Source organism: Salvia hispanica, chromosome 5 (genome assembly GCF_023119035.1).
Source record: "Salvia hispanica cultivar TCC Black 2014 chromosome 5, UniMelb_Shisp_WGS_1.0, whole genome shotgun sequence".
Classification (NCBI taxonomy): domain Eukaryota; kingdom Viridiplantae; phylum Streptophyta; class Magnoliopsida; order Lamiales; family Lamiaceae; genus Salvia; species Salvia hispanica.
Window position 1 is genome coordinate 22327751 of NC_062969.1, and position 21074 is coordinate 22348824.

The 21074-nt window shown below is 38.5% G+C and overlaps 5 protein-coding genes across 6 annotated transcripts; all 5 read right to left on the bottom strand.

Annotated features, from left to right (window-relative positions):
* Positions 1-202: 202 nt before the first annotated feature.
* On the bottom strand, positions 203-658 carry LOC125189017 (60S ribosomal protein L27a-3-like). The gene has a single exon (XM_048086183.1). It carries the CDS (start codon positions 656-658, stop codon positions 218-220), a length of 441 nt encoding a protein of 146 aa, XP_047942140.1. The 3' UTR covers positions 203-217.
* Positions 659-7502: 6844 nt separating this feature from the next.
* On the bottom strand, positions 7503-8052 carry LOC125189016 (60S ribosomal protein L27a-3-like). Its single transcript, XM_048086182.1, has one exon. It carries the CDS (start codon positions 8050-8052, stop codon positions 7612-7614), a length of 441 nt encoding a protein of 146 aa, XP_047942139.1. The 3' UTR covers positions 7503-7611.
* Positions 8053-10731: 2679 nt separating this feature from the next.
* On the bottom strand, positions 10732-11379 carry LOC125189015 (60S ribosomal protein L27a-3). Its single transcript, XM_048086181.1, has one exon. The coding sequence runs from the start codon at positions 11327-11329 to the stop codon at positions 10889-10891; it is 441 nt and encodes a 146-aa protein (XP_047942138.1). The 5' UTR covers positions 11330-11379; the 3' UTR covers positions 10732-10888.
* Positions 11380-12377: 998 nt separating this feature from the next.
* On the bottom strand, positions 12378-16260 carry LOC125189014 (DEAD-box ATP-dependent RNA helicase 20-like). Of its 2 annotated transcripts, none has more exons than XM_048086179.1 (10): positions 16011-16257; positions 15167-15735; positions 14793-14972; positions 14527-14688; positions 14290-14444; positions 14117-14209; positions 13906-13991; positions 13611-13837; positions 12669-12902; positions 12378-12536 (listed from the first exon to the last, which is right to left on the bottom strand). In XM_048086179.1, the coding sequence occupies exons 1-10, from the start codon at positions 16067-16069 to the stop codon at positions 12436-12438; spliced, it is 1866 nt and encodes a 621-aa protein (XP_047942136.1). In that variant the 5' UTR covers positions 16070-16257; the 3' UTR covers positions 12378-12435. The 2 variants fall into 2 exon arrangements, with proteins under 2 accessions (XP_047942136.1, XP_047942137.1); XM_048086180.1 differs by lacking the exon at positions 12378-12536 and adding an exon at positions 13042-13077 and having other exon boundaries at positions 12761-12902; positions 16011-16260.
* A 2086-nt stretch (positions 16261-18346) lies between these two features.
* On the bottom strand, positions 18347-20056 carry LOC125190481. Its single transcript, XM_048087803.1, has 4 exons — positions 19724-20056; positions 19483-19601; positions 18816-18934; positions 18347-18710 (listed from the first exon to the last, which is right to left on the bottom strand). The coding sequence occupies exons 1-4, from the start codon at positions 19959-19961 to the stop codon at positions 18482-18484; spliced, it is 705 nt and encodes a 234-aa protein (XP_047943760.1). The 5' UTR covers positions 19962-20056; the 3' UTR covers positions 18347-18481.
* Positions 20057-21074: the final 1018 nt, after the last annotated feature.

Consider the following 21074-nt stretch of genomic DNA (forward strand, 5'->3'; position numbering starts at 1 on the left):
TCAAATCCAACTAATACAAATCAAGCATTGCATAAGCTTATTCCAATTAACACACGCTATCAAATATAAAAACGCATTACTCTAAAATATCCAAAATCACATAAAACGAAACACAAAATTCATAGTTTTCAATGTAAGCAAAATATGATAAGTATAACCGATTGCATAAAACATAAATAAAAAAGCGGCAAACTCAAATTGGGGGAAAAAACCCTAATTAAGCAGTGAGCACAACAACGCCTCCAGCTTCCTTGATCTTCTTCTCCGCGTTCTTCGACACGAATTTGGCCTTCAACACGGCCGGCTTCCCCTCCGGCAGCAGTCCCTTCCCTAGCACCTTGAAGTAGCCGAACTGTGTGACGTCGATGAGCGGCGCGTTGTCCTTGGACGCCTTGTCCTTCACCTCCTGCGGCACCAGCGACCAGAGGCGATCGATGTTGACGGTGGGGCAGTGGAACTTGTTGCGGAGGCGGTGGAAGTACCTCATACCGACCTTGCCGAAGTATCCGGGATGGTACTTGTCGAAGAGGATGCGGTGGTGGTGTATTCCTCCGGCGTTTCCCCGACCTCTGGGATGCTTGTGGTGCTTGCCGATGCGACCGTGCCCGGCGCTGACGTGGCCGCGCTTCTTGCGGTTCTTCTTGAAACTGGTGGTCATTTTCTGAGGAGAGAGTGCAGCTGCGAAATGGGGGCTAGGGTTTGGGGATTTATAATGAAATGGTGTGTTGGTGGTGAGAGGGTTTCGTCAATAATTAGGAATATTATAATAATTCAAAGTTTGAGATGGGCCGAGCAAAAGCCCAAAACTCATACTTACATATGCAATTATTGATGAAACTAACACTGCTTTGGTCCATTAAGGGTCCATTATAAACAACTACACTATATTACTTCATTTTTATATTGGTTCATCGTGACTCTCACCTTAACTTACATAATTTATGACACTAAACGACATCATAGAAAACAAACTAAATTTACGACTTCACACAAAATGAACTAAATTTACAATTTCCTCCGATTTACAGAATACCCAAACACCAATTGCAATAAAGAACAATCAGCAAGGATGAACTCAAAATAGAAAAGAGAGAACAAAAGGGAATTACGTGGTTCGGCCGTAAGACCTACATCCACGGAGAAGACGATCTAAATTTTATTCAATCACACCAAGGAATACAAGAATCACAGCTATACGAAACTAGAACAAGATCACTCAAACTCACACTATGCGCTCAATACAATCCCAAAAAGAACACAATTTGAGTCTCACAAAGAAAGTGAATCTTACTTCTCAATTGCTGCAGAGGAATGAGCTGCTCTCCTTTTATATCTTGATTAAGCTCAAGCCTCAACTGATTGAGCTCTCCCATAACTGACTGATCTCTCACAACCTCCCAACTGCTTGGTTGTTAGAATCATCAACGGCAATTTTGCCAAAGAACAAAGAACAAAAACCCCCAAATGCCTTTTATCCTCATTTGCAGTTTGGTCCCTCTACTTCTTGCTATTCATTAGTTCCACCCCCTAACAAATCTCCACCTTGGAGCTATTGAACAGATTCAAGCCATCTTCTCTAATCACCCTTCACTACTGTTGAACCAAGTTGATCAGCTCCATACACAACTTAAGTTTGGAGTTGGGCAAAGTCTTTGTAAACATGTCTGCTGCATTGTCTTCGGTTGAGATCTTGGCTATCTTTACAGAACCTTTACTGACCTCATCTCTGATGAAATGGAGTCTCACATCTACATGCTTACTCCTCTCATGGAAAGTCTGGTGCTTAGTCAAGCAGATGGCACTTGAGCTATCACAATTTACCTCTACAGACTGCTGCTCAATGCCAAAATCAGAGAGGATCCCTTTAAGCCAAAAACTCTCTTTCACTGCTTCAGTCAATGCTATGTATTCAGCCTCCGTAGTGGATAAAGTCACCACTGACTGCAAACAAGATTTCCAGCTGACAGCACTCCCATAGAGACAAAAGACATAGCCGGTTTGAGACTTTCTGGTGTCTAAGCTTACTGCATAATCCGAATCACAGAACCCTATCAAAGGCTCCTTTCGTCCACCCTCATGCTTCTCAAACACAATCCCATGATCAACTGTTCCTTTCATGTATCTCAAAATCCATTTAAGAGCATGCCAATGTTCCATTCCAGGATTAGCCATGAATCTACTAGCAACACTAATGGCATGGCTCAAGTCTGGTCTAGTACATATCATGGTGTACATGATACTTCCTACAATGCTGGAGTAAGGAATTCTTTCCATTTCTCTCTTCCCTGCATCTGTGTCCGGGCTCTAACTGGCACTCAACTTGAATTGTTGTGCCAATGGAACAGTAACTGGTTTTGAGCTATCAAGCTGAAACTTCTTGAGAACTTTGCTGATGTAGTCCTCTTCTCTGTCCCTTACAATATCCATCCCCAGGATTCTTCTTGCACAACCCAGATCCTTCATTTCAAATTGAACCCTCAGCTGGTCTTTGATTTCCTGGACTTCAGCTACAGCTGCAGCAGAGACTAACATATCATCGACGTAGAGCAATAAGTAGGCCACAACAGATCCATTCTTCTTCTTAATGAACACACAGTTGTCATACTTAGACATTTCAAAACCAATCTTCAGAATATAATCATTGAAAGTTAAGTACCACTGCCTTGAACTTTGCTTCAAACCGTAGAGACTCTTCTTGAGTAGGCAAACTTTTCCTTCATCTCCAGGCCTGATGAAACCTTCGGGCTGTTCCATGTAAATTGTTTCTTCAAGCTTTCCATGGAGAAAGGCTGTTTTTACATCAAGTTGGTGAAGTTCCCAATTTTTCTGAACCACAATGGCCAAGAGGATTCTGATTGAGCTGTGTTTAACTACTGGGGAAAAAATCTCATTGTAGTCAATTCCCTCTTTCTGAGTAAACCCCTTTGCAACCAATCTAGCCTTGAACCTTATGTTATCATTCTGGAAAGCTTCAACCTTTTTCTTGAATATCCACTTACACCCCACTGCTCTCTGATTTGAAGGCCTCAGAACTAAAATCCATGTTCTGTTCTTATATAGAGAATCTATCTCCTCTTGCATAGCTCTCAACCATTTATCCTTTTCATGACTTCTGACAGCTTCTTTATAACTGGAGGGCTCATGATATTCGATTTTTTCAGCAATAGCAAGTGCATAATACATCATATCATAGTCACTATACTTGGCTGGTAGCTTGATCTTTCTCTTAGACTTTTCTCTGGTTATTCTTGGCTGATCAGGTACTCCAGTATGAGTTTCCATATTCTGAGTATCTGCTGGACTAACTTCACTCTCAGGCATTTCTTCTTCAGCCAGCTCTCTGTATCTATCAGAAGTCTCCACCTCAACTTGAGTACTCTCTGCTACCTTCTTCAAATATGGCATTTCTTGCTCCTTAAAAACTACATCTCTGCTGATTATAACCTTGTTGTTGCCCGGCTCTGTGCACCACAACCTATATCCCTTCACTCCCCTTTGGTATCCCAACATCACACATTTGAGGGCCCTAGCTTCAAGCTTTCCATGCTTCACATGAGCATAAGCTCTACAGCCAAATATTCTCAGTTTATCATAATCCCCTTTAGATCCATACCACCTCATATCCGGTGTGTCAAAATCCAAAGCAGATGAAGGGCATTTGTTTATTAGCACAGCAGCTGTAGCCGCTGCTTCTGCCCAGAAATTCTTGGGCATTCCAGAAGAGAAAAGTAAACATCTCAACCTCTCCAAAATGGTCCTGTTTGCCCTCTCAGCTACCCCATTCTGTTGTGGGTTGCTTGGCACGGTTCTGTGCCTCTTGATCCCCTTTTTCTTGCAATATTGATCAAACTCTGAAGACAAAAATTCTAAGCCGTTGTCTGTCCTCAAACATTTAAGAGAGCATCCTTTTTCAGATTTTACTTCTTTGCACCACTCTTGAAACTTAGAAAATGCTTCTGACTTTTCTTTCATCACATACAACCACAACTTTCTAGAATAGTCATCTATAATGGTAAGAAAGTACCTGCCTCCACCTATGCTTTGTGTCTGTGCCGGACCCCAAACATCACTGTGTGCATAGTCCAGTGGAGCCTTTGAACTGTGTTTGGCTTGAGGAAATGTGAGCTTCTTGCTTTTGGCCAGTATACATTCTTCACATCCGGATATGCTATCATCAGAGCCTGCATCATGGGAAGAAATAAACTTCCTCTTCTCCAATTCCTTCATGCCTGCATCACCAACATGTCCCAGCCTCATGTGCCAAACTCTTCTGTCAATTCTCTCAGTAATGTTCAACTGATCAGTAATAACCTCTGCATCAAGATAATAAAGGCTATTTACCCTTGCTGCCTTCATGTAGATGACACCTTCCTTTGAAACTTGCATCTTTCCACCAACAGAACAGAAACTAAAGCCCTTTCTCTCTAGTGTTCCCAAAGAGATAAGATTCCTCTTTACAGCAGGAATATATCTAACTTCCGACAAAATCTTGATTGAACTATCAAACATTCTCATCTTCACTGATCCTATACCTTTCACTTCACAAGTGTGATTGTTTCCCAGTGTTACTGACCCCTCAGCTGCTTCAAGATCCATAAACCAACTTTTATTTGATGTTATATGAAAACTGTAGCCTGAATCCATGATCCAAGAATGCAAAATTCCCTTATCAACGACATTCATAATCTGCCCAGTTTCCATCTCTTCAGTTACATCAGCTGTGTCAGTTTTCTTCTCATTTTCAGCCTGCTTTCTTTTCCAGGCATAGCAGTCCTTCTTAATATGGCCCGGCTTCTTGCAATGATGGCAAGATCTAGTTTCCTTGCCTTCACTTTGCTTATCCTTCCAAGATTGTTGTTTCTTTGCAAACTTCTTCTTGCCAGGTTTCTTGGAGTATGCTTTCACATTCAAACTTTCAGCAGCAGTATCTATTGATCTTGTGCCAGATTTTTGGATTTCCTTCAACTTCAGAGCTGAATAAACCTCTTCATAAGTTACCTTAGAATCTCTTCCCAGAAGAATGGCATCTTTGAATTGTTCATAGCAGCTGGGAAGTGAGTTGAGGAGCATTAAGGCCTTGTCTTCATCCTTGATCTTCTCCTCAATCATCTCCAAATCATCCACGCATTTACCAAACTCCTCTAACTGCTCAAGAATGGTTTTAGCTTCTGATATCTTGAATGTGAAAAGCTTCTGCTTCAAGTGGAGCAGATTTTCCAAAGACTTGGTCATGTATAGTGACTCAAGCTTAGCCCATACCTCTGCTGCACTCTCTTCTTTGGAGACCTCCCTCAATACTCTGTCGCTTAAACTGAGAATCAGAGTACTATAAGCCTTATCTTGGAGTTCTTGGTGCTTGACGGTTGCCTTCTCATCTTCTTTATCAGGCTTGCCATCATTCCCTCCCTTCAAGATTTCCCAAAGACCCTGCTGCATCATGACTGCCTTCATTTTGAGCTTCCAAAGCCCAAAATCATTTTTCCCCGTGAATTTCTCTAAATCGAACTTTGCGGTCGACATTGCAATCGGTAGATCCTCTCAATTCCCACAGACGGCGCCAATTTGTTGAACAAGCTCCGATTTACAGAATACCCAAACACCAATTGCAATAAAGAACAATCAGCAAGGATGAACTCAGAATAGAAAAGAGAGAACAAAATGGAATTACGTGGTTCGGCCGTAAGACCTACATCCACGGAGAAGACGATCTAAATTTTATTCAATCACACCAAGGAATACAAGAATCACAGCTATACGAAACTAGAACAAGATCACTCAAACTCACACTATGCGCTCAATACAATCCCATAAAGAACACAATTTGAGTCTCACAAAGAAAGTGAATCTTACTTCTCAACTGCTGCAGAGGAATGAGCTGCTCTCCTTTTATATCTTGATTAAGCTCAAGCCTCAACTGATTGAGCTCTCCCATAACTGACTGATCTCTCACAACCTCCCAACTGCTTGGTTGTTAGAATCATCAACGGCAATTTTGCCAAAGAACAAAGAACAAAACCCCCAAATGCCTTTTATCCTCATTTGCAGTTTGGTCCCTCTACTTCTTGCTATTCATTAGTTCCACCCCCTAACAATAAAATATGAATCAATCTACGAACTAAATTTATCGATCTTCTTCCTAAGTGTATGCAAAAGGAGACTCTGCACTCGGCTCTCCTCACCGATCATCTTCGGAATATTACGATAATTCAAGGTTTGAGTCATGGTCCGACCAAAACCCCAAAACTCATACTTACATATTACTCCATCCGTCTGCCATTAGGAATCTCATTTATGGACGACACGCGTTTTAAGAAATGTTAAGGAAAGTGAGTGGAAAAAAGTTAATGGAATAGAGATTTCACTTGTATATAAAATGTGAGTGGAATGAGTTAGTGGAAGGTGAGACCCTATTACCATTTATGGTAAAAGTGAACCGGGACTCCTATTCGCGGATGGACTAAAATGAAAAAACATGATTTCTATTCGCGGACGGAGGGAGTAGTATGCGATCTAACACTACCTTAAGCTATTGAAAACAACTATTGTACTATTACAATAATTCAAAGTTTGAGCGAGTCATGGGCCGACTAAAAGCCTAAAACCGCCTAAAACTCATACTTACATATTAATATGGGATCATTGATAAAACCAACATTACCTTGATCCATTAAAAATAACTATTGTACCATTTTGGTTCATCCCTTATTTAGGTATCAACAACGGATGCGCTATCGCCACGTCGTCATTCCCCTCTTTTTCTGTACCAAGACACAATTCCTACAATGAACGCTATATCCTCATGAATCTCATATTAACTTACACTATTCATTGTTTTACTTGTCAATTGAAATACGAGTATATACTAGTTTATTACATAAAATGACTTCATATAAAACAAACTAAATTTACGACTTCTCAGAAAATGAACTAAAATTACAATTTCATAGAAAATGAAATCTATCTACGAACTAAATTTTTCGATCTTCTTCCTAAGTGTATGCTAAAGGAGGTTGTGCACTCGGATCTCTTCACCGGTCACTTCGCGTATCCTTGGCTTACACTTAAAGAGTATTTTTTGTGTCAATGGTCATACTCACACGGATGTTACGAAGAGACTTTGAAATTATCCTATGCTAGATTCCGTGGACGGCTCTGATTAGTGCTTGAATTGAACATGTTCCCAATTTCTTAAGAGCTTTGGGCAATGAATCAAACTACAAATCAAAACTCTAATGATACAAACTCTGATCAAACAAATGCATTCATAAATCAACCACCATTTCCAAGCAAATCAAATAATGCAAGAAGAACAAGGTCATAAAAAGAGCATAAAAACCATAGAAATAAACAAAAATTCATATAAGAAATCAGAGAATTATGAAAAGCCTGCATAATCAAATCCAACTAATACAAATCAAGCATTGCATAAGCTTATTCCAATTAACACACGCTATCAAATATAAAAACGCATTACTCTAAAATATCCAAAATCACATAAAACGAAACACAAAATTCATAGTTTTCATTGTAAGCAAAATATCATAAGTATAACCGATTGCATAAAACATAAATAAAAAAGCGGCAAAATCAAATTGGGGGAAAAAACCCTAATTAAGCGGTGAGCACAACCGCGCCTCCAGCTTCCTTGATCTTCTTCTCGGCGTTCTTCGACACGAGCTTGGCCTTCAACACGACAGGCTTTCCCTCCGGCAGCAGTCCCTTCCCCAGCACCTTGAAGTAGCTGAACTGAGTGACGTCGATGAGCGGGGCGTTGTCCTTGGACGCCTTGTCCTTCACCTCCTGCGGCACCAGCGACCAGAGGCGATCGATGTTGACGGTCGGGCAGTGGAACTTGTTGCGCAGGCGGTGGAAGTACCTCATACCGACCTTGCCGAAGTATCCGGGATGGTACTTGTCGAAGAGGATGCGGTGGTGGTGCATTCCACCGGCGTTACCGCGACCTCCGGGATGCTTGCGGTGCTTGCCGATACGACCGTGCCCGGCGCTGACGTGGCCGCGCTTCTTGCGGTTCTTCTTGAATCTGGTTGTCATTTTCTGCGGAGAGAGTGCGGCTGCGATGGGAAGATGCGAAATGGGGGCTAGGGTTTGGGGATTTATAATGAAATGGTGTGTTGGTGGTGAGAGGGTTTCGTCAATAATTAGGAATATTACAATAATTCAAGGTTTGAGATGGGCCGAGTAAAAGCCCAAAACTCATACTTACAGATGCAATTATTGATGAAACTAACACTGCCTTGGTACATTAAGGGTCCACTAAAACAACTACACTACTATATTACTTACTTCATTTTTATATTGGTTCATCCTTTACTCTTTAGGCATTAACAACGGATGCGCTTCCGCCATATCGTCATTCCCCTCTTTCTTTTGTACCAAGCTACAACTTCCACAATGACGCCATGTCAACATGACTCTCACATTAACTTACATCACTAAACGACGTCATAGAAAACAAACTAAATTTACGACTTCACGGAAAATGAACTAAATTTACAATTTCATAAAAAATGAATCAATCTACGAACTAAATTTATCGATCTTCTTCCTAAGTGTATGCAAAAGGAGATTGTGCACTCGGATCTCCTCACTGATCATCTTCGGAATATTACGATAATACAAGGTTTGAGTCATGGTCCGACCAAAACCCCAAAACTCATACTTACATATTACTTTCTCTATTTGCCATTAGGAGTCTCATTTATGGCGGCATGAGTTTTAAGAAATATTAAGGAAAGTGGGTGGAAAAAAGTTAATGGAATACGGGTCTCACTTGTATATATTAGTTTTAAATAAAATGTGAGTGGAATGAGTTAGTGGAAGGTGGAACCCTATTACCATTTATAGTAAAAGTGAACCGGGACTCCTATTCGCGGATGAACTAAAATGGAAAAACAGGACTTCTATTCTCGGACGGAGGAAGTAGTATGCGATCATTGATGAAACTAACACTATCTTGAGCTATTGAAAACAACTATTGTACTATTACAATAATTCAAAGTTTGAGTCATAGGCCGACTAAAAGCCTAAAACTCATACTTACATGTATTAGTATGGGATCATTGACGAAACTAACATTACCTTGATCCATTAAAAACAACTATTGTACTATTTTGGTTCATCCCTTATTTAGGTATCAACAACGGATGCGCTATTGCCACGTCGTCATTCCCCTCTTTTTCTGTACCAAGACACAATTCCTACAATGAACGCTATGTCCTCATGACTCTCACATTAACTTACACTATTCATTGTTTTACTTGTCAATTGAAATACGAGTACATACTAGTTTATTACATAAAACGACTTCATATAAAACAAACTAAATTTACGACTTCTCAAAAAATGAACTAAAATTACAATTTCGTAGAAAATGAAATCTATCTATGAACTAAATTTTTCGACCTTCTTCCTAAGTGTATGCAAAAGGAGGTTGTGCACTCGGATCTCTTCACCGGTCACTTCGCGTATCCTTGGCTTACACTTAAGAGTATTTTTTGTGTCAATGGTCATACTCACGCGGATGTTACGAAGAGACTTTGAAATTATCCTATGCTATTGCGTGGACGGCTCTGATTAGTGCTTGAAGAGATGTTCCCAATTTCTTAAGAGCTTTGAGATTTAATCAAACATTGAACATCCCCCCAAGACCCCCCCCCCCCCCCTCTGAAGACCCTCTCCACGCCGCCGGCAGTCTCGTCGCACACTCGCCACCTTGTTGTCCACAAAGAAGCGGGACGACTGTTGCGCTTCCTCAAGTTTGACGGATCCTCCCTCAATTCCATATGGATGCTCTTAAAATTATTAATATTCTATCTCAAGAAATTGTTTTTCTCTCTAATAAGATGAGATTCATTTTTTACTAAGTTGAATCACTTTTATTTCAATATCTCTTTTACTTTAAAAATTGTGTCATTTCAAAAATTTACCTCTCCATTTTAAAAGCATTATTGATACAAATAAAAAATAAAATACTCCGTAGATAACATAAAAAAAGAGTAGATCTTGATTGTTGATAATAATGTAAAAAAAAGAAAGAATTGCTAAGTGATTAGTGAATAATCCTTGTTGCGCCGAGCGAATTCTGATCCCTCAAAATAGCCAAAATGGTTTCAGATCCAACAATGAGTCCTAGTGAGCATTATACATGATCATTGCTTTCATTTACCAAGATGCATATTATTTCTATGGTTGATTCTTCAAAAACAAAATATGAGAATGAAGAATTAAGACATCATTATGATTCCTAACATGTTCCTCATTTCTGCCTTCCGATATTAATCTCATGCAACAATTGAAAATATATTTGCCCCTTCATATATTACTCTACTAACCATATCATTCTATTCAAGACAGGCTCTTACATAGTATGATGAAAATCGGCAAATAACAGAAAATATTAAACATCAAAGTTGCAATAATATTTCCACCCAATTTAAATCTGCTAAAAAAACAAATACTCCGTATAAGGGAGCAGAAATGGAGAGTTTATCAGCCAAAGTTTCAAACACAGAATTTGTATGAATCAAACAACAGAACCCCTTGTCAATCAAAATTATAGAGATTAAAACTCTGATCAAAACATATTCACTAACACATCAAACAAATTAAGAGAATGAGCATCAAGCATAGCTTACTACCAGCCAACATAATCAAATTGAGCAAACAAAAATCAAATTAACATGCCTAATCAAAACATTCAAAGAAGGAACATAAAACAAAAATAAAATTGCATTACTCTGAAATATCCCAAAACACAAAATTCATTTCAATTAAAGCGTCTAATAGAGCATAGAGTAGCAATATCACCAGTATCCACGATTTCATAAAATTTTAAAAGCAAAATTAAATTGGGGGAAAAAACCCTAAATCAAGCGGTGAGCACAACAGCGCCTCCAGCTTCCTTGATCTTCTTCTCGGCGTTCTTCGACACGAGCTTGGCCTTCAACACGACCGGCTTCCCCTCCGGCAGCAGTCCCTTCCCCAGCACCTTGAAGTAGCCGAACTGCGTGACGTCGATGAGCGGCGCGTTGTCCTTGGACGCCTTGTCCTTCACCTCCTGCGGCACCAGCGACCAGAGGCGATCGATGTTGACGGTGGGGCAGTGGAACTTGTTGCGGAGGCGGTGGAAGTACCTCATACCGACCTTGCCGAAGTAACCGGGATGGTACTTGTCGAAGAGAATGCGGTGGTGGTGCATTCCTCCGGCGTTACCCCGACCTCCGGGATGCTTGCGGTGCTTGCCGATACGGCCGTGGCCGGCGCTGACGTGGCCGCGCTTCTTGCGGTTCTTCTTGAATCTGGTGGTCATTTTCTCTGGGTGGAAGAGGGCGGCGGCGCTGGGTGGAGGCGAAATGGGGGTTAGGTTTTGGGGATTTATAGGGAAATTGATTTTGGGTGGGTGCGTGTTAGGGTTTCAGAGAAGGTTTTTTTACAATAATGCCCTTTCTTCTGTGGAATTCCAAATTATATTTTGTATAAAATCAATTTGTAGAGCTAATTTTTCTCCTCTTTGAAGACTAAATGAAATATAGACTATAATTCAATTATTTTTAATTAAAAATCTTTTTAAAACTTAAGAAGATTTTTTTTTCTCGAAGCAAAAATTTTAGATTTGTGATAGGCAGACTATAAGCCCAAAAGTCATAATTACAAAATACTAGTACTCCTAGTATATGAATTCAATGATACTTATATTGAAAAATTATTGATAACAAAAATACATCTCGGTAACATGGTAGAGAAATTAAAAGAGAAAACAGAGAAAAAAGATTAAAAACAGAGTAATGAATTTAAAAAATAATTATATCTGCTTTTTTGGTAATAGAGAATATTTATTTGTAAATAAGTTGGGATAATCATTCACAGTGGAACGAAACTCATAAAATCAAATTACAAAACGAGGTAAGTGAATAAATATAGTTATGAATGAGTTTTATAGGTTTGTGTAACACCTCTTAAAGTGGTGACACCACATATCCAACAATATTATAAATGCTACACAACAATCTATAGTCTATATAGCATGTTGAATATTGCTAGCCGAAAAAAAATTGTTATATACAATGTTGTATATTGTTGGCCGAGATTTTTACACTTGAGCATTTTTTTATTGCCATATGACAGCTTATTATTTGTCCACGTGTCATCGACGTGTAGTGTACAAATAATTGACTATGAATGATGGTATGGAGTTATTTTAGGAGGTGTTGTCATTTTAATGCACCTCTGAGGTTATATGATGCATCCATACAAATCAACTCATCCCAAATCTGCATAGATTTGATGTAAAATGGAGTTTTTTTTTTCACTTTAAAGGTAGAAGTAGAACTAGTATGCCTTAAAAAACATATTGCGCATACACAAATAAAGATCATAGTAAAACTTGTACATCCATTACAAACTTAAGGCACAAAACTAATAAGGCCTTCTTCCACCTATAGGTATCACATTAGACCCCGAACGGTTGCCAAAGCCGCCGCCTCCTCGGCCTCGGGATCGGAAGTTGCGCCCCGATCCTGCAGAAACATCGTGGTTAGAACAACAATAGATCGACCGACATTTTTCAGATCAACAACCATCCACAAACTCCTACATATGTTAAACATTTCAGCACTAATGAAAGATAGTAGCACGGTCAACACGATTACCTCCCGTATCATTTCCAGCAGTTCGTGACAAAGCAGCAAGTTGAGGCGGCACGGCCTGCCCAGCTTGTTGCAGAATCTTGATGAGTTCTCTAGCATGCTTCACATTTGCATGAGTGAAAAATGAGAAAGCAGTTCCCGTGGCTCCTGCACGGCCAGTTCGGCCAATCCTATGGACATAATCCTCCAAATTCGAAGGGAAATCGTAGTTGACTACGACTTTAATGTCCTTCACATCTAGAGAAACATACAGAAAGAGTTGGGATCAGATAAGAATTCAAAAGCAACACAAAAAGAATATGGCCCCTTATCCCTGCAGTCCTATGATCCAAAGAGATCTTGTTGAAGATATAACACATCTTTTAAATGTGCCTACCTTACTTTGCAGGGATAAGAAGCAGCTGCTCCACAACTGTCAAAATCACTGTCCAATCAATGAATAATCTCGCACGAGTCTACCGGCTGTCACAACTATTAGCTCCCTAAGAGTGGATGGGCACTTTAGCCTTAATTATGTCGCTCGATCACATGCAAGGAGCACGCTGTATATGGAACAGTCTACTAAATCCTGTGTCCGCATATAATGTTGATTCTCCATCATATGGATATCACAACAATCAAGGTAACCTATTGAGATTCATTAGCCTATGACACACTGGACTATAAAAAACATGCGTATTCTAGAGGTTCTGTCACTTTTGCTCAGGACTTTCGAGAAACAGAAAAGTAACAGCATCATCTCAATATTTTCTAAGTCATTACTAGGCCAAGGCACCATGCTCGTAGCGTAGAGATACCGTAGTAGGCAGCCAACGTGCATAATACGAAAAACTTCGGCACCCAAACCACTATATCATTAGGAACATGAAGAACAGCCGGGAGACGAGCTATGTAGTTCAAAGACCATAATGAGACTCTAAACCTATACTTTTAGACTAATCCTACCAAGGCCACGAGCAGCAACATCAGTAGCAATCATTATAGGAGTTCTGCTACTTTTAAACTCTGCTAGAACCCAATCCCTTTCGTCCTGGTTTTTGTCACCATGTATGGACAGAGCTGGCCATCCATCCATTCTTAGTTGTCTTGTAACCTGATCACATCCCTTTTTAGTCTCCACAAAAATTAAAATTTTACTCCCATCCATTACTTCTTTCAGCAATCTGATCAACCTGCAAGAAATAAATGGTAAGAAGCAAGAAACTTATAAGTGCATTATAATGTCTATCGCCTGTGTCACCTATTATATTTCTCCAAATCAGTCATAACTTCAACAATTTGATGTATAGATTGATTTGCTTTCAGTTCTTGAGATCCAATGATGACCTGTTATACATTAAATATTAAGTGTTCTGACAATAAAACAGACTTCCAGCACCATTTCAAGGTCCTAGCATTGTGGTAGACGTCGAAAGTGTAAGAAGATCATAGGTTAAAGGTGTAGGACGAACCTTGTAAGCGTTGCGTAGGAACTGTCTTGCCAGAGTTTCCACCTCCCTAGGCCATGTGGCACTCCAGTACAGGGTCTGTCTATCTGGGCGAATCTGCATTTCACTTAAATGTAAGTTTCTAAATGTTTAATCTAAAATAGAAACAGAATAAATGCAGATTAGCAAATAAATACCTGAGAAACAATTTTCCTGATTTGGGGTTCAAATCCCATGTCTAGCATACGGTCGGCCTCATCCAGCACAAGGTAAGTCACTCTTCGCAAGTTAGTGTGCTGAGCTTCCAACATATCAATCAATCTACCAGGTGTAGCTATGACAATTTCAACTCCTGAAAAAAGAAAGTGTGCAGACATTTCATTACAAACTATACAAATGAATTTAAGAAAGACAGGATCAACAAGGTTGAATACCTCTTTTAAGATCACGAATTTGTGGCCCCTTTGGAGCACCGCCGTATATACAAGTACTTCTTATATTAGCAACTGATCCGAACTTCAAAGCTTCTTCTTGAATCTGAATAGCTAATTCTCTAGTAGGTGCTAGGACTAGTACGATGGGGCCATCACCTTGAGCTGGAATTTTACTTGGAGTCATATAAAATAAAAGATCTCCAAGCATACGAAAAATAAAAGATAACATCTCAATTTCCTTAGACATGAAACTATAAAGAACTTACCCAACCTGGGCTGAGCACTAACATGAACAAAAGCAGGCAGCAAATACGACAAAGTTTTTCCAGAACCCGTCTCAGCAATGCCTATAAGATCTCGACCTCTTAATGCCATGGGCCATCCTTGTGATTGAATAGGCGTTGGCTCAACAAACCCCAGTCTGGCAATCACCTCAAGGCAGTAACCTGTACGCAAACTATCAATCAGCTAAGCTAAAAGTTACATAATGAAAACATATAATATACACTGAAACCATGAACTTGGGTTAGATCAAGCCCATGGTTGATCACTTCCGGATCAAGGAATGCTTCCAACTCTAGATACATTAGCATGCCATTTTAGTACTTCAATTTAAAAGCAAAGAGCTTCACATAAGTACCAGGGAAACTTGCTTCTTCAAACATCCGGATAGGTTTGGGGACATCGTGTCCTTCAACAGTAATCTCACGACGTGCACGATACATCATCACCTCCTGCTCAGTCATTGCCCTAACAGATGGGCTCTCCACATAAAAATCCTTTTTAAAGGGAATCAACCCACTAAAATCGGGTTTAGGAAGCGAAATGTTGTCCAAGTCATCCCCCTTCGACCTACCTCCTCTGCCACCACGACCCCCACTAAAACCACCTCCACGACCATGATCAAAACTCCTTCCTGAGAAATGACCTCCTCTCCCACCTTCATGGCCACCCCTATCTCCTACGCCGTTATAGCTATGTCCTCTACCACCGAACCCTCCCCCACCTCCACCTCTACCTCGGTCAGTAAAACCACTACCATAACCAGCCCCAAACCCTCTTCCAGCACCATGATCAATCTGATACCCACTCCTAGCACCACCCACCATAAACGGAGGTGCCACATGAGGACCTCCGCGGCCATAGCTGGGCGGAGCACCACCTGGCATAGGGGGTGGACTCATCATCGGTGGCGGCCCAACTAAATCACTACAGTATCAAATAGAATAAAATCACAAAACATAACATATCTCTATAATTCGATGATTCTAAAAGAAATCACAAAACAGAAGCTCAAAATAACTGTCTTTGAACACTCAATTCATAAAATATTTCTATTCCTGAAACCATACCCATAAACCCAAAAAAAAAAAAATATACAGAATAAGTCAAGAAATGTGATCAGTCAAGTCAGTCAGCACCTATAAACAACTCAAAAACAATATGCTTCAAAAACAAAGATCGCTTTAAACATGAAAACGTACACTCGGCGCTGTCGGTAAGATCCGGCGTCGTGGAGTCTAGAATCATGGTTGCTGAACATGATGTTGCGGATTCGGAGCGACAATTCGGTTTATGGTTTGCGGATTTGAGATGTACACCGAAGTTAACAAAGCTAGAAATGAATTGAAAAGAGGGAAAGAGGTTGAGAGGAGAGAGATTTTGAAATTTAGGGTTTAGCTTTGTAAAAGGAGACAGGATTCGACCTCTTCTTTCCCCAAAAGGATAAAATAAACGTATAGTATAGTAATTAGCTTAGTTGAATATAAATAGTTACTAAGTATTATTAGTAGTTGAAAAATGCGAATAATTTATACGAGTTCACCGCTTTTTATTGTTTGTCCTTCGATAACTTTTCTTCTTCATCCTCAATCCTCATGGTATAGGCTCATATTGCTACTCCCTCCGTCTCATTCAAGATGACCATCTTTCCTTTTCTATTTGTCATAATCAAGATTACCATTTTCCAATTTTAAAAATAACTCTCTCTCTTCTCTCTCCTCATTAAAATATTCAATTATTTTTTCCTCTTTATTTTATTCCAACTAACAACACTTTTTAAAATTTCATGCCACTAAAAAATGTGGCCAGTTTGAATAGGACGGAGAGAGTATTTTTGGCTATACTAGATAGTTATTCTTTTAAAAATGGATTGGTTGAGAATGTGTCTTTTGTATTATGCTATTTGACAAATTACCAATGTACATCGCAAAATCACACGATCACGTGAACCTTTGATCAACCTATATTTTATGTGTTTTAGTATGTATTGAGCCGAATATATCCTAAAGCTCTGTTGGTGGAATGGTAGAGTATAACCATTGTTAATTGGATAACTAGGTTCAAACCTCAATAGCAGCAAATTTGTGTTTAAATTCTTTTACTTCCATTTTTGCTCATTTCTACCTGCATTTTTACGTTATTCTTTTACTTTTCGTTTTTTCCTCTTTTTCCGCTACTCTATTTTATTATTTCTTTTGTTAATTATATGATAATTGTATAACAAAATATTTTTCAAAAATGAATCAAACCTTTCACAACTAATTTATGTAAAATACATATTATATATTTATTTATCGCACCCCCGAATGAAATTTTGTGTTTAAATTCTTTTACTTCCATTTTTGCTCATTTCTACCTGCATTTTTACGTTATTCTTTTACTTTTCATTTTTTTCTCTTTTTCCGCTACTCTATTTTATTAGTTCTTTTGTTAATTATATGATAATTGTATAACAAAATATTTTTCAAAAATGAATCAAACCTTTCACAACTAATTTATGTAAAATACATATTATATATTTATTTATCGCACCCCCGAATGAAATTTTTTTGATCCGACGCTGCATTTATGACACTTTGTTCATGTGAAAACATTAAACATTTGCGAACTGCGATAATATGAACATTTGATTTTTTTTTTTTTACTTGGGCCGGGTTGTTATCTGCATATAAAAAAATGGGGTGTTGGGATAACATAAATTACATTAGTAGTTACTTTAATAAAGTTGGGAGTGAATACGTGTTTATATCTTATAATATAAGATATAACCCTCTTTCTTTTGTTTTTCTTTATATTCTCAATAATATTCCTTCAAAAATTATTCAAAATAATTTAATTATTCACAATATTTATGTTATTTGGATTTTATTTTTATGGGTCATATTTGAAATTTTGGACAGATCGCACACAATTGAGTCGAGCTGAAATATTTTTTTAGCAGTAACCCTTTGCCCAATACCATGAGACCATGACAAGTAAGAATGCATCACAAAATAAAATAAATCCAAATAATGCTATTGAGAACCCAATTTTGGCGTCATTGAATCTATAATCTATTGATGGGAAATAGTTTGCAGTTTGATGCAAAGTGGTTAGCACTTAAACTTGTTTGTAGCTTGAAGTAAACAAGAGAGAGAGGGGCATAGTTTTCTTGACGACTATAAAACTACAATCTCTCAACGTAAGTCTTTTTAAAAATCTCAAACATCGTTTGACGTTTCAGTAGATTACTAGGAGCGGCTATGGCGTTTCTAGCTGACCTAACAAAAATTACGCTCTCTTGGCTATTTGCGAGGATGGCGACACCATCTCGTCTCGCCTCCTAAAATTCGTCAATGCAGCCAGTGTAAACCAAAAATTATCTATCTATCAACATTCAATATTTCGTATATAGTACTCCCTCCGTCCCATTGAAGATGACTCACTTTCCTTTTTGGTTTGTCCCAACTAAGATGACCCATTACTTAAAATGGAAACACATTTATCTCTACTTTATTCTCTCTCTTATTTTACTCTCTCTCCTCTTAACACACAAAAATTAACTGCATAAAATCCCGTGCCGCCCAAGGAAGGGGTCATCTTCCTTGGGACGGAGGGAGTACCTTCCTATTTCTCTAGATCCCAATAATAAACGGACAAAATATTTGAAATTACTACAAATATGAAACTTTTCTCAATCGAATTTTCTAGAAAAGCACACACACTCAAAGAAGTGCCTTTCATAATTCTTGGCTACTTGTGGCCTTTGATTAGATGCATTCTTGGATGATTTGGACACCTCATTTTTTATTGGTAGTGATTGCTCGTCCTTCATCTTTTTGCCATCATCATATACCACACTAACTTCACAATATTCCGGTGCATATTTCTTTACATATTCACCCTTCCCCTTTCTCGATATCCTAAAAAAGAGGAAACGATCGATAAGGTCATCAACAATACTCATGACATGCAGTGATAAAATGGGTTAAAACCAAATTTCCAATATTTGTGTTGGGAAATTTTACCTTGAGAAGGGAGATTGTTTAGTTCCCATAACAAGATGAGTGATGTTAGCAACACCAATGAGTTCTAAAATGGCCTTGGCTGATGCACTGCTCTCTACTAGCATTGTATCCACAGTTATCTACATAATAATTCAATAACGCTTGGTAATTACTCTCTGTCTTTTTCTAAGAGACAAATTTTCTATTTCGTATGAAATTTTATGTATTGTTGTTTTATGGAGTAAGTTAAATATTGAGAAAAAAAGATTGAGAAAATAATATTTTTATTTTAGGAAATGCGTCAAATTAAAATGGAAAGTCTAAAAAATGACTCAAGATTTCCATTTGTGTCCAAACACAATCATAAAGATCCTGTAACAAATAGACTCGGATTCAAAAGATATGATCTCTGACATAACTCACACTACCGCTCAGGACCAGGTGTTAAAAAAGACACTAGTGGGGGCTAAATTTTCTAAATATGATATATGTGCAAGGACTGATTCGCGCCACAATCAACATAACATAACATATCTCGATAATTCAACGATCTAAAAGAAAACTATTAAAAAACTAAAAAACTCTTGTTCGGTATGGGTAAGTCCTTTTGGCTTCACTTGCGTATGCTACTCCTTACAACAGATCAACATGTATACAATCTCGATTCGAGAAATGTTATCCTACATACCTTCGATTCGTTGCAGAGTTGAATGTACTTGTCCAAGAGGTGTCTCCTCTTATTGCTTTCCTCCCTTATGTAAACCTGCAATTGATCTTTACTAAGCTGGCTTCTTGATAGCCTCCCAACTGCCATTAATTATTAAGACATGACTAATTATTGAAAAAAATTGCATTGCAATATAGAAACTGATAACTAACAAGATATTCACAAATTACATCACTTAATTAAGCAACTGCACGAACCGGACCTGGTGTGGCAACGTAGGCAATCGGGGAGAAAACGTGCACGAGGAAAACACGACTCTCCGGCAAGACCACGTGATCGAGAGCCCATTTAAGCACGTGTAAATCGTGTTTGCCGACAGCAACGTATACATCTCCAGCTCCACCATCTCTGCCGGCGGCTGTGCCTCTGCTCTCCTCCCCGATCTCTACTATCTCTGGGGACGACGCGGTAGCTAGGAAATTACGATAGTGCCCCTCCATGTGATCGCTTAACCTTTTAGTTCACCACTTTTGCCTTAGACAGCAGATACACACACGAGAGGAAAAGAACAAATGTGAGTGATGAGGTTGTAAGAAAAGGGAGTCAACAAAACAGAAAATATTGGAAAATGATTTTTTTTTTTAATTTATAAATTGTCTATATTTGTGAGTGATTGCTAAAAAAAATTGGTGCTTTTCTTTAGTGTATGGCCACTTGTTGGAAACCCATTTTGAGTTGGCTAACTTGGTATGGATTATGTGGTGTAGATTTGCACTCTCCTTAAACTTTTTTTTTTTTTTTTTTTTAATTTTAATTTAAAATTTTCTTTGGTTTGTTTATATCTTATTTCTATGCAGTGACGGATCGGGGTTTAATGATCTCATCATCAACCTAGACGGTTGTTAAACTCTATACCCTTCAACGTTTGAAGTTGTCGTCGATTACACGGTGTGATAATTTTACCTAATCACTTTTGGGTTTTGGTTCACTTTTGTTATTCATTCACCGTTCATTGACAACAACGATCATGGCACAACCTTATGCTGACTATAACTTTTTTTGCTTTGTCCAACTTCATGAGTTTTGTTCCCTAATTTATGTTGTTGATGTATCGCAAGTAATTAAATAAATTACACAAAGTTAAAAGAATATATGCTAGTGAAAACTTATTTTGAAAAAAAGAGTAATGACCGTTTAAAAATACCATTATCCATTCGTTTTGTTATCGTTTGAGTATTACATGTAAGACTAAATTGCTTACATATGATTCCACTATAAATAGTCTAATTCTTTATTCTTGCCTTTTCAATTCATGCGACTGAATTGAGATTTTGAGATAGAATTGAAGCAAAAAGAAACCTGTTTTATATATTGTTATTAACCGGCCATTTTGAAATTCGTTGTACACAGAACATATAATGCAAATGATAAGTCCAACTTGATTTTGGCTTCTTCTTTAGATAGTCACCACTCATGTCTGTTTCTCCATGGCTCATTACTAAAAGATGATCCTAAATTATATGGAATAACCAATCCAAATGATTATTTATTCATAAAAAATAAGCTCCTTTTGTAGTTATAGTTCACATATTTGTTAATTCAAAACTCCAATC

What these genes read in the sequence shown, in the direction of transcription:
- LOC125189017 (XM_048086183.1), bottom strand. Translation starts at nt 658, where the DNA reads ATGACCACCAGTTTCAAGAAGAACCGCAAGAAGCGCGGCCACGTCAGC.
- LOC125189015 (XM_048086181.1), bottom strand. Translation starts at nt 11,329, where the DNA reads ATGACCACCAGATTCAAGAAGAACCGCAAGAAGCGCGGCCACGTCAGC.
- LOC125189016 (XM_048086182.1), bottom strand. Translation starts at nt 8,052, where the DNA reads ATGACAACCAGATTCAAGAAGAACCGCAAGAAGCGCGGCCACGTCAGC.
- LOC125189014 (XM_048086179.1), bottom strand. Translation starts at nt 16,069, where the DNA reads ATGTTCAGCAACCATGATTCTAGACTCCACGACGCCGGATCTTACCGA. An exon ending in TGAAGAAGCAAGTTTCCCTG is followed by an intron (nt 14,973 to 15,166) that starts GTACTTATGTGA and finishes GTTTGCGTACAG; the next exon opens with GTTACTGCCTTGAGGTGATT. An exon ending in AATTCGTGATCTTAAAAGAG is followed by an intron (nt 14,445 to 14,526) that starts GTATTCAACCTT and finishes TTCTTTTTTCAG; the next exon opens with GAGTTGAAATTGTCATAGCT.
- LOC125190481 (XM_048087803.1), bottom strand. Translation starts at nt 19,961, where the DNA reads ATGGAGGGGCACTATCGTAATTTCCTAGCTACCGCGTCGTCCCCAGAG. An exon ending in TGCCTACGTTGCCACACCAG is followed by an intron (nt 19,602 to 19,723) that starts GTCCGGTTCGTG and finishes AATTAATGGCAG; the next exon opens with TTGGGAGGCTATCAAGAAGC. An exon ending in AAACAATCTCCCTTCTCAAG is followed by an intron (nt 18,711 to 18,815) that starts GTAAAATTTCCC and finishes CCTCTTTTTTAG; the next exon opens with GATATCGAGAAAGGGGAAGG.